The 13,010-nt window shown below is 42.0% G+C and overlaps 1 protein-coding gene across 1 annotated transcript in view; it reads right to left on the bottom strand.

Moving 5' to 3' along the window:
* Positions 1–625: 625 nt before the first annotated feature.
* The window catches only part of LOC121381827, a 15,753-nt gene continuing 3,368 nt past the window's right edge, over positions 626–13,010 (bottom strand). The window contains exons 2-6 of the mRNA XM_041511188.1: positions 12,630–12,733; positions 11,702–11,805; positions 3,003–3,088; positions 2,043–2,243; positions 626–931 (exon numbers count right to left, since the gene is read on the bottom strand). Coding sequence (XP_041367122.1) covers positions 837–931; positions 2,043–2,243; positions 3,003–3,088; positions 11,702–11,805; positions 12,630–12,719 — 576 coding nt within the window. The 5' untranslated portion in view covers positions 12,720–12,733 and the 3' untranslated portion in view covers positions 626–836. The remainder of the gene's footprint in view (positions 932–2,042; positions 2,244–3,002; positions 3,089–11,701; positions 11,806–12,629; positions 12,734–13,010) is intronic.

Raw genomic sequence — 13,010 nt, 5'->3', positions numbered from 1 at the left:
ATCCTGTCTGAGGGATGGTGCATATAACAGATCCCTTGCTACTAATGGAAAAAAGTAGCGGATTTCCTCCTTGAGACAATATGTCAAAATGACTAGAAATTTTACATCCAATAGCCGACGATTAATAAATCATTGTACTCTAGTGGTGTCGTTACACAAAATAAACAAACCGACTTAAAACAAACACCTTTTATTGTTTCATTCAGCTTAAATTAGAAACAAAACAAGTAAAAGAAACACGTTAATATGTTCAGTTAGTTTATTGCAACAAATTTTATTACATGATAAATGAACAAATATTATATATTTCATACTTGTTTATACATGTACGTGTGTTAACAATTTCAAGACATACGACTGACTGCTCTAGGTGATGACAAGGTCATCAATGCCATACATCAAATGAAAAAACTGCACGATCGATTACACTGTGACATATAGTTAACCTAACAATCATTTGTCTATGACGCGTATGTGCAAGGGCTGTAAATAACTTTTAATCAAAAAATATGTTAAAATGTGCTTAAAACCTGGGGGGGTTTTACGATATGTAAGAAATAGAACAATACATTCATGTCCGTTAGATACCATTTATCTTACAACTCGTTATTTAAAAACGTATCAAACTCGCTTTCGCTCGTTAGATACATTTTAAAATATCTATCTAACGGCCACTCATATATTATTCTCTATATAACAAGTCAGTCATATGCAAAACATTTTCTTAATTATAAATTAAAAACAAACGTTGCATTGCAATAAACATTATGGTTTCAACCGCATGTTCTTTAATGTTTAAATAAAGATAATTTAAGCGCATTTATCATTTTAAACAGTTATTTGTATCTATAAAGACCTTTATATTTATATGGCAGTTGTAAACTCAGCTTCCTACGAACAAAATCGTCATGTGATTCATCAAATGGTATACCTGTAAAACACAACAGGAAAACTATTACTTGTAAATTAGAACAGTGTTTAGTAATAGTAATAGTAGTAGTAGTAGTAGTAGTAGTAGTAGTAGTAGTAGTAGTAGTAGTAGTAGTAGTAGTAGGTAGTAGTAGTAGTAGTAGTAGCAGCAGCAGCAGCAGCAGCTACAGTAGTAGTAGTAGTAGTAGTAGTAGTAGTAGTAGTAGTAGTAGTAGTAGTAGTAGTAGTAGTACTAGTAGTAGTAGTAGTAGTAGTAGTAGTGGTGGTAGTAGGTAGTAGTAGTAGTAATAGCAGCAGTAGCAGTACTAGTAGCAGTCGCAGTAGTAGTAGTGGTGGTGGTAGTAGTAGTAGTAGTAATAGCAGCCACAGCAGCAGTAGTAGTAGCAGTAGTAGTAGTAGTAGTAGTAGTAATAGTAGTAGTTAGTAGCAGTAGTAGCAGTAGCAGTAGTAGTAGTAGTAGTAGTAGTTAGTTGCAGCAGCAGCAGCAGTAGTAGTAGTAGTAGTAGTAGTAGTAGTAGTAGTAGTAGTAGTAGTAGTAGTAGCAGCAGCAGTAGTAGCAGTAGCAGTAGTAGCAGCAGTAGTAGTAGCAGTAGCAGTAGTAGCAGTAGCAGTAGTAGCAGTAGCAGCAGTACTAGTAGCGGTCACAGTAGTAGTAGTAGTAGTAGTAGTAGTAGTGGTGGCAGTAGTAGTAGTAGTAGTAGTGGTGGTAGTAGTAGTAGCAGCAGCAGCAGCAGCAGCAGCAGTAGTAGTAGTAGTAGCAGTAGCAGTAGTAGTAGTAGTAGTAGTAGTAGTAGTAGTAGTAGTAGTAGTAGTAGTAGTAGCAGTAGTAGTAGTAGTAGTAGTAGTAGTAGTAGTAGTAGTAGTAGTAGTAGTAGTAGTAGTAGTAGTAGTAGTAGTAGTAGTAGTAGTAGTAGCAGTAGTAGTAGTAGTAGTAGTAGTAGTAGTAGTAGTAGTAGTAGTAGTAGTAGTAGTAGTAGTAGTAGTAGTAGTAGTAGTAGCAGTAGTAGTAGTAGTAGTAGTAGTAGTAGTAGTAGTAGTAGTAGTAGTAGTAGTAGTAGTAGTAGTAGTAGTAGTAGTAGTAGTAGTAGTAGTACATTGATCAACAGACGTACTTGGCTGTAGGCTGAAGACGTTGCGAGTATTTCCCCTTGGAATGTACGCGACGCTTTCCAGGTGTGGTCTGATGGTGCTACTCCCCCCGCGCCACGTGTTTCCCCCTGGAATGTACGAGACACTTTCCAGGTGTGGTCTGTGTAGACACCCGTGCTGAAGAGCGTCGGTAAACTTGTCAGCATCATATAGTTTAACGTTACCTGAAACACGCAAAAACACCAGTCAAAACATACATTGTTTGACTCTAAAACACGCAAAATCGTCAATCAAAATCACGTTACCTTGTTTTCATTCCGCTTAATTCGAATAAAGGTAACTATGCATTAAAAACAAGACATTATAGGGTGTATACTACCACGTTAATAGTATCATGTGTGGCTAAAACTCCTACCTGCAGCGTATCAATCGACATACACGCCATGAATTTAAATACTACCACCCCTCACCCTTAAAGCGAATCAAAAAACATTGGGGATCAAGCTGTTCATTTCTGAGATAATGGGTAGCGTCTATGACTACCCTCGTTCCGCACAAAATTCGAGTACTTTTTTCACAGGTACCCCATACATGTTTCAAGAACAAGGCTACTTGACACAGTGGTACTAGATGAAATAAAATTGCATACATTTTTTTACCCAGATGAAACTATTTTTTTTACAACCAACACACACATTTATCATCAATCACAAGACTTGTGGTGTTTATTTCTCTATAAAAAAATCGGTGCACCTCGAACTTTGACCCAGCTGGACGTTACTTGGTTTAGTACTACCTTTAGGCACGTTCTTGCACTTTACTGGGGACGACAACTACACCCTCTAGCCCACCAGCCCCACCCGCCCCGAATGTACGACCATGTGATGAATCATTTTACTTGCACTTCCCAAGAACACAACGATAACCTTTCCCTGTATGAATACAATGCCTGGAATGGGAAAAGCTAATGTAACTGATCTTACCATTGAGGGAGGTTATCACGGCACCGGTGGGTTGGACGCTCTGCCGGATGTGTCGCCAATCTGCGCCGTATTTGCCCTTTCTCTGACTGAAAATAACCGTGGTATAATTATTGACTCCGTCTCAAACTCCATCATCCCAGTCGAGACAGGAGAAGACAAGGCAGGGCACGGCACAGCACGGCACGGCACGGCACGGCATGGCACGGCTCGGCACGGCACGGCAGAACAGGTCAGGGCAGAACAGGGGTTGGCAGGGAAGGGCACGGCACGGCACGGCACGGCAGGACAGGTCAGGGCAGAACAGGACAGGGCAGAACAGGTCAGGGCAGAACAGGGGTTGGCAGGGAAAGGCACGACACGGCACGGCAGAACAGGACAGGGCAGAACAGGGGTTGGCAGGGAAGGGCACGACACGGCACTGCAGAACACGGCACGGCACGGCACAGCACGGTAGAACAGGACAGGACAGGGCAAAATAATGTATAATACTATTATATAACTTTGAAAGGTTTTTTAAAGAAACGCGCTGTCTAGGAAAATCTAGTGATTTCACTCTAAAGCAAAAGAAACGTCAGTATGGTCTGCCACTGATAGTTATATGTTGTCTTTACTGTAAATGTTTTGGGTTTTTTAACGACACCACTAGAGCACATCGATTAATTAATCATCGGCTATTGGATGTCAAACATTTGGTAATTCTGGCATGTAGTCATCAGAGGAAACCCGTTACATTTTTTCTAATGCAACAAGGGATCTTGTATATGCACTTTTGCACAGACAGGAAAAAAACATACCACGGCATTTGTCCAGTTGCGGTGCACTGGTTGGAACGAGAAAATGCCATTCAATGATACGACGCTTTTTCGTTATCTTTCTTGCACACAAAAAGAAAGATAAAACTGTTTTTATATCGACGTACTCAACACATTTTTATTTATGGTTTTATGGTTTCGAGATATGCGTAAGGACACACGAATAATGAGAGACGAAACCCGCTGCCGCCACTCCATGGGCTATTCTTTACGAATAGCAGCAGTAGATCTTTTATATGCACCATCCTACATACAGGATAATACATACCATGTCCAGATCTCGCCATATAGTGAGAATCCGGGATTACGATATCGCCAGTAAATTATTTTCTATAAATTATTAAGCTACAATTCAAGTTCGTTTTGTTTTAGCGCCAACGTGCATCGTAGTCTATATTTGTTTACATTGAACAGCGCAATTCTATGCGCCGGGTCAATAAAACAAGGCCTTGTTTATCGTATAACATTTATACACATAATCATTAGTCTTTATATTATCAGTAGTCACAGATAACTTACCTTGTCAAGTGTTATTAAGTTGTTAAATTGGCATTTTTATACAGCCGCAAATGTAAAAAGATCGAAGCCATGCTTTTGTACGAGCCTCGTTCTGGATATTTTAGAGTTACTTCCGGGTTTTTGTCATTGCTATTTTTGACGTCTGTTACACTGTGTAAGTTTGGTAAATATTAGTAATTTCAGATATTACTAATGTAACTTATATCTCATTTGGAACGGATATGGAACTTATATTTATTTGTATATATATGCTTAATTATATTTATTTCGTTCCCATTAGGCCTATAGCATAGTAATTAAGGTATAAAGGCCTGTAGGGCCTAATGACGTTAGCCAGTAGTAAATAACCCGCACTGCGGGATTTACAAATTCTGCAATGCAGGATTGTACCCCGCACTGCTGGATTTTACCCCGTTTTGCGGAATGCATACTCGCTCTGCGGAATGCATAATTCTGCAGTGCTGGATATTAACCAGTATTGCTGGATTTTGGCGGGGGTATAAATAAGAATCCCGCAATGATTTGTCAGAGGTAAGTCAACTAGGGTCCCAGAAGCAAAGACATGCAGGAAAACCGATACCCAACTATCCAGATAGCCTGAAGACAAACCAAGTAAGCCTACTAAAATCCTATATTTAGGGGGCGGGAATCAAAATTCTTCAAACTAAATACCTAGATTGGTGCATATATGTATACAATTGCTACTTGCCACCGTTAGTTTCGTTTATTGCATTGGTAATAAAGTTAAGTATGCCAAGCACTAGGCTTTTTAAACCAATACCTACACTATAAGGGTTTAACCCTTCAAATTAGATAGCTAGGCTAGTTTAACTCCCCCTCCGTCATTGTATTCAATGATATACAAGGACGGAGGGGGATGGGTGGTCATGAATGACCGTTGAACTCACTAGAATAGGGGACAATTAGGTACAATCTTAACACAAAACTAGGATTCACACACAGACTACACGCTCACTGCATCAGTACACAGGGTGCATTGACTAATGATAACAATGCACCCGCCCCCATTTAATGGCCCAGCACGTACTCTAATAAGGAACCGGACAAAAGAATACCGTTCCGAGTACACAATTGCAATGCACCCGGGGGAAGCTGAACAAAAGAATATCGGCCTTCCCCACCCAAACCCCCAATACTTGCTGCTGGTAATAACTTGGTACTTGGTGATGCCTCGACCAGAAGCGGTCAGGCCCTTTATAAGGGCCCTATGGGCAACCTAGGGAGACACCACAGCATCGTAAAAGTCTAAAATTAACGAGCTACTCTCGATTCACTAATATCAAAACCTATATTAGCTCGGCCATTTACCTTTCGACCGACCGTTCAAAATTGCGCCAAATTCCCTCAATCAAAATTGCGCACCCTTTTCTCTTTGGCACTGAACTGCTCCATTCAAATTCCATAGCACCACCACCACCCCCATCCGCCTGCTACCGATTTGATCGGGCTGCTGGTGCTCCCTTGCACCTGCCAGTGCAGGCGGTCCCTCCTCTCCCCTCCCCCCACCTTTCCTGTCATGGACGGAGGAGCCGGCCAAGGCCGGTTCTTGTGCCCACGACAGGCGTGTGCTACAACAGCTTGTTCTGAATGTGCACGTAAAACCCTATGACATGACATGACATGATTTGTCAGTTTTGGTCAATCGTTCGCCCCGATAGGTGGGTTGGGTTTATTAACAGAATACTAAATTATACGGGTTTTACATATGTGTATGTTATTGGGATAACTTGTAGAGACCAAACTCACAACCTTAATGATTAGATAATTAATAAAGATTAAAGGGTATTATTTTCGGTATTTATTATTCATAGAATTTAGGGAGATAGACAGCACCCATTACACAGAAAAGGTGTATGCCCCGGGTGTTGTGGTTTTTATGTGGCAAAGTTTAATGCATATTATATAGAGAGGGATTGAGTTAGAGAGATGCCTATGTAGTGGAAGTAGGTCTGTGTACCCAGACAAAGTATTTAAAGTGTATATTCTTGCTGATATTGATGTTCTTGGTCCAAAATTAAGTTTGTGTATATCATAACGTTGGAGACTTAGTATATTACGAATAATTATTATTGAGCAACTTACCTGTCTCAGGTGAATAAGACTCAGTCTTTTAAAGTAATTTAAGAATTGTCGTATATTTCACAGCCTGAAAGTAACTTAGTCATATTTATTCAATTATTCATGTGAATTTTATTACTAAATGAATCAGTGAACATACAGTTCAACTGCGAATGTAATTTGAGGTTATTGTTAAATAAATATTGTTGAATTTTAATCTTGTTGGTGATCTTTTGCCTTCATAGTTAGTGGTTATGGCCATTTACAAGGACACCCTCTAATCTAGGGTCGTCACAATATAAGGGGAGCTAACACCGACTATACCCACCACTCCCCTGTGACTAGTTCAAGGAGAGTAGTTTTAGCTCTCCACCACTCCCCTGTGACTAGTTCAAGGGGAGTAGTTTTAGCTTTCCACCTCTCCCCTGTGACTAGTTCAAGGAGAGTAGTTTTAGCTCTCCACCTCTCCCCTGTGACTAGTTCAAGGGGAGTAGTTTTAGCTTTCCACCACTCCCCTGCGTCTAGTTCAAGGAGAGTAGTTTTAGCTCTCCACCACTCCCCTGTGACTAGTTCAAGGAAAGTAGTTTGAGCTCTCCAGCACTCCCCTGTGTCTAGTTCGAGGAGAGTAGTTTGAGCTCTCCACCACTCCCCTGTGTCTAGTTCAAGGAGAGTAGTTTCAGCTTTCCACCACTCCCTTGTGTCTAGTTCAAGGAGGGTAGTTTCAGCTCTCCACCACTCCCCTGTGTCTAGTTCAATGAGGGTACTTTCAGCTCTCCACCACACCCCTGTGTCTAGTTCAAGGACAGTAGTTTCAGCTCTCCACCACTCCCCTATATCTAGTTCAAGGACAGTAGTTTCAGCTCTCCACCACTCCCCTGTATCTAGTTCAAGGACAGTAGTTTCAGCTTTCCACCACTCCCCTGTGTCTAGTTCAAGGAGGGTAGTTTCAGCTCACTACCACTCCCCTGTGTCTAGTTCAAGGAGTAGTTTCAGCTTTCCACCACTCCACTGTGTCCAGTTCAAGGACAGTAGTTTCAGCTTTCCACCACTCCACTGTGTCCAGTTCAAGAGTGTAGTTTCAGCTTTCCACCACTCCACTGTGTCCAGTTCAAGGAGTGTAGTTTCAGCTCTCCACCACTCCACTGTGTCTAGTTCAAGGAGTGTAGTTTCAGCTCACTACCACTCCCCTGTGTCTAGTTCAAGGAGTGTAGTTTCAGCTTTCCACCACTCCACTGTGTCCAGTTCAAGGAGTGTAGTTTCAGCTCACTACCACTCCCCTGTGTCTAGTTCAAGGAGTGTAGTTTCAGCTCACTACCACTCCCCTGTGTCTAGTTCAAGGAGTGTAGTTTCAGCTTTCCACCACTCCCCTGTGTCTAGTTCAAGGAGTGTAGTTTCAGCTCACTACCACTCCCCTGTGTCTAGTTCAAGGAGTGTAGTTTCAGCTCACTACCACTCCCCTGTGTCCAGTTCAAGGAGAGTAGTTTCAGCTATCCACCACTCCCTTGTGTCTAGTAATAGTTTCAGCTCTTCTTAGTATGTGAATTTATATCGTATCAAAATGGTAATATGTCAAATTACTCCCCGTAATCCATGTTATTGGAGCAATTAAGGTTAAATTTATTCAATCATTTATGTGAATTTTATTACTAAATGAATCAGTGAACATACAGTTCAACTGCGAATGTAATTTGAGGTTATTGTTAAATAAATATTGTTGAATTTTAATCTTGTTGGTGATCTTTTGCCTTCATAGTTAGTGGTTATGGCCATTTACAAGGACACCCTCTAATCCAGGGTCGTCACAATATAAGGGGAGCAAACACCGACTATACCCACCACTCCCCTGTGACTAGTTCAAGGAGAGTAGTTTTAGCTCTCCACCACTCCCCTGTGACTAGTTCAAGGGGAGTAGTTTTAGCTTTCCACCACTCCCCTGCGTCTAGTTCAAGGAGAGTAGTTTTAGCTCTCCACCACTCCCCTGTGACTAGTTCAAGGAGAGTAGTTTGAGCTCTCCACCACTCCCCTGTGTCTAGTTCAAGGAGAGTAGTTTTAGCTCTCCACCACTCCCCTGTGTCTAGTTCAAGGAGAGTAGTTTCAGCTCTCCACCACTCCCCTGTGTCTAGTTCAAGGAGAGTAGTTTCAGCTCTCCACCACTCCCCTGTGTCTAGTTCAAGGACAGTAGTTTCAGCTCTCCACCACTCCCCTGTATCTAGTTCAAGGACAGTAGTTTCAGCTTTCCACCACTCCCCTGTGTCTAGTTCAAGGAGTGTAGTTTCAGCTTTCCACCACTCCCCTGTGTCTAGTTCAAGGAGAGTAGTTTCAGCTTTCCACCACTCCCCTGTGTCTAGTTCAAGGACAGTAGTTTCAGCTTTCCACCACTCCCCTGTGTCTAGTTCAAGGAGAGTAGTTTCAGCTTTCCACCACTCCCCTGTGTCTAGTTCAAGGAGAGTAGTTTCATCTCTCCACCACTCCCCTGTATCTAGTTCAAGGACAGTAGTTTCAGCTTTCCACCACTCCCCTGTGTCTAGTTCAAGGAGGGTAGTTTCAGCTCACTATCACTCCCCTGTGTCTAGTTCAAGGAGGGTAGTTTCAGCTCACTATCACTCCCTTGTGTCTAGTTCAAGGAGTGTAGTTTCAGCTTTCCACCACTCCCCTGTGTCCAGTTCAAGGAGAGTAGTTTCAGCTCACTACCACTCCCCTGTGTCTAGTTCAAGGAGTGTAGTTTCAGCTTTCCACCACTCCCCTGTGTCCAGTTCAAGGAGAGTAGTTTCAGCTCACTACCACTCCCCTGTGTCTAGTTCAAGGAGTGTAGTTTCAGCTTTCCACCACTCCACTGTGTCCAGTTCAAGGAGTAGTCAGTTTCAGCAAGGAGAGTAGTTTCACTACCACTCCCCTGTGTCTAGTTCAAGGAGTGTAGTTTCAGCTTTCCACCACTCCCCTGTGTCCAGTTCAAGGAGAGTAGTTTCAGCTCACTACCACTCCCCTGTGTCTAGTTCAAGGAGTGTAGTTTCAGCTTTCCACCACTCCCCTGTGTCCAGTTCAAGGAGAGTAGTTTCAGCTCACTACCACTCCCCTGTGTCTAGTTCAAGGAGTGTAGTTTCAGCTTTCCACCACTCCACTGTGTCCAGTTCAAGGAGAGTAGTTTCAGCTATCCACCACTCCCCTGTGTCCAGTTCAAGGAGAGTAGTTTCAGCTATCCACCACTCCCCTGTGTCCAGTAATAGTTTCAGCTCTTCTTAGTATGTGAATTTATATCGTATCAAAATGGTAATATGTCAAATTACTCCCCGTAATCCATGTTATTGGAGCAATTAAGGTTAAATTTATTCAATTATTTATGTGAATTTTATTACTAAATGAATCAGTGAACATACAGTTCAACTGCGAATGTAATTTGAGGTTATTGTTAAATAAATATTGTTGAATTTTAATCTTGTTGGTGATCTTTTCCCTTGATAGTTAGTGGTTATTATCATTTACAAGGACACCCTCTAATCCAGAGTCGTCACAATATAAGTGGAGCTAACACCGACTATACCCACCACTCCCCTGTGACTAGTTCAAGGAGAGTAGTTTGAGCTCTCCACCACTCCCCTGTGACTAGTTCAAGGGGAGTAGTTTCAGCTCTCCACCACTCCCCTGTGTCTAGTTCGAGGAGAATAGTTTCAGCTCTCCACCACTCCCCTGTGTCTAGTTCAAGGAGAGTAGTTTCAGCTCTCCACCACTCCCTTGTGTCTAGTTCAAGGAGAGTAGTTTCAGCTTTCCACCACTCCCCTGTGTCTAGTTCAAGGAGGGTAGTTTCAGCTCTCCACCACTCCCCTGTATCTAGTTCAAGGAGAGTAGTTTCAGCTCTCCACCACTCCCCTGTATCTAGTTCAAGGACAGTAGTTTCAGCTTTCCACCACTCCCCTGTGTCTAGTTCAAGGAGGGTAGTTTCAGCTCACTACCACTCCCCTGTGTCTAGTTCAAGGAGTGTAGTTTCAGCTTTCCACCACTCCACTGTGTCCAGTTCAAGGAGAGTAGTTTCAGCTATCCACCACTCCCCTGTGTCCAGTTCAAGGAGAGTAGTTTCAGCTATCCACCACTCCCCTGTGTCCAGTAATAGTTTCAGCTCTTCTTAGTATGTGAATTTATATCGTATCAAAATGGTAATATGTCAAATTACTCCCCGTAATCCATGTTATTGGAGCAATTAAGGTTAAATTTCTTGTGCTTTATGATACCACTAGACCACATTGATTTATCAACCATCATTTATTGTATGTCAGACATTTGGTAATTTTGACGTATAGTCTTAGAGAGGAAACCCGCTTCAGTATTGCATTAGCAGCAAGGGATCTTTTATATGCAATTTTCCACAGACAGGACAGCACATACCACGGGCTTAGATATACCAGTCGTGGTGCAATTGTTGGGACGAAGACGGGTAATTAGTTACAACCCTCTGTTTTGTTCACGTCGACGTCTGCTTTGTAGTGTAGACCGATAACGGGCAGGACGTACCTCAGTGGTAAAGCGCTCGCTTGGTGTGCAGTCTATTTGAGATCGATCCCCGTCTGTGGACCCATTGGGCTACTTCTCGTTGCAGCCAAGGCACCACGACTGGTATATCAAAGGCCGTGATATGTACTAGCCTGTCTGCGGGGTGATGTTTATGAAATATCCATTGATACTAATAATTTTTAGCGGGTTTTCTCTTTAAGACTAAGACTAAAATTATCAAATGTTTGACATCTAATAGCCAATGAATAATAAATCAATGTGCTCTAGTGACGTTGAACAAAAACACGTTTAACTTTACCATTGGACTGTGTCTCGCTAGCCACTCAGCATAAGCGTATGAGACAACTCGAATTCGGGTAAAAACAATAGAGATATTCGAGCAAAATGAGCTGGCCTGAAACATTGTCAGCATGTATTACAATCCTATATAGATGTTTGACAGTAATGCTAATATGAATAAATACTGTAATCCAGAATCGGGCATTTTTATTTAATTCGGGCAAAAATCAGCCTCCCCTACACACACACACACACACACACACACACACACACACACACACACACACACACCACACACACACACACACACACACACACACACACACACACACACACACACACACACACACACACACACACACACACACACACACACACACACACACACACACACACACACACCAATGGGAGCCTGTACGCATATGGAAGAAAGCCAATAAAGTTAAATTTAGTGTAGAGATTTGAATACATAATACTTTAGGCTACTAAATGACGAAATTGGTTTACATTGCTGGTCCTGGATTAGGGTGGATGTAGACTATTTGCTTGGTCAGATTGCGATAGGCTGAGTTATACACATCTCTATGACGCCGATCCAGGGGTGATCTGGGCTGAAACGAAACGGAAATTCTGTTACGATACCGTGCCGTCTTTAAAGATAACTCAGTTCTACAAAACTAGGCCTAAAAATTTGTTTCTGGGAAAACAGGAAGAGTTATCTTTCAAATCATTCTTTCGTTCATAGGAATTGTGGGAAAGCAGTAAAAGACAATTGATCGGGGAATATATATAGAGTATACCACATGAGTAGCCGTTAGATACCATTTATCTTACGAGTTGTTTTAAAATGTATCTAACGTGCGAAAATTAGTTGCATACGTTTTAAAACAACGAGTTGTAAGATAAATGGTATCTAATGGACACGGATGTTGTATTCTATTTCTTACATAGCAGGGATAGCCTGAAAAAAAAAGTTTTAAAATAAATTTAAATGCCTTTAACAACGAAAACCTATTTACGGCCTTTGCGATAATAGTTATCTTGTGCCTCCCGACAAGTCAATTTCAGGTTATCTTGTACGTCACGGAGTGATCTATTCAACCATTCCGACCCATTGGATGATATGGCATTGGTGACCTGGTTCACCTAGGTTATCTTGCTGGTACGATCAGGGTGGAGCTAGTCGTAGGCTGGTTATACACATCTCTATGACGCCGATCCAGGGGTGATCTGGGCTGATGTGTTAACACTGTTATGATACCGTGCCGTTATGAAACATAAAGGAAGATGTTCTCACCAAGTGGTGTGTAAGAAATCCATTTAGAATGCCTGTATTGTGTGCACGTGTTCATTATTCCTTTTCTTATTTGTAACTGTACGAATAATAAACTAGAGGTAAGTACACACAGTGTACCGGTGACAGGACACTACGTACCATGCTCTGTTCAGACCAGTTAAATCTGTTGTGAACTTGAGGTAAAACCACAGACCTTTCTCCATGGTGGCGAAACGCTCGAACGGACATGGTGATCTGTAGTCCTGTTGTAATAAGAGAAGTATAAGAAGAGGGAGAAGAAAAACAACAAATGTTACTACTACTACTACTACTACCACCACTACTACCACTACTACTATTACTACTACTGCTGCTACTACTACTACCACCACCACCACTACCACTACTACTACTACTACTACTGCTGCTACTACTACTACCACCACCACTACTACCACTACTACTGCTGCTGCTACTACTACTACTACCACCACCACTACTACCACTACTACTACTGCTGCTGCTACTACTACTACCACC

Source organism: Gigantopelta aegis, chromosome 9 (assembly GCF_016097555.1).
Source record: "Gigantopelta aegis isolate Gae_Host chromosome 9, Gae_host_genome, whole genome shotgun sequence".
In the NCBI taxonomy this organism is placed as follows: Eukaryota; Metazoa; Mollusca; class Gastropoda; order Neomphalida; family Peltospiridae; genus Gigantopelta; species Gigantopelta aegis.
The sequence above is the reverse complement of the archived record's forward strand: the minus strand, read 5'-3'. Positions and strand labels throughout refer to the sequence as shown.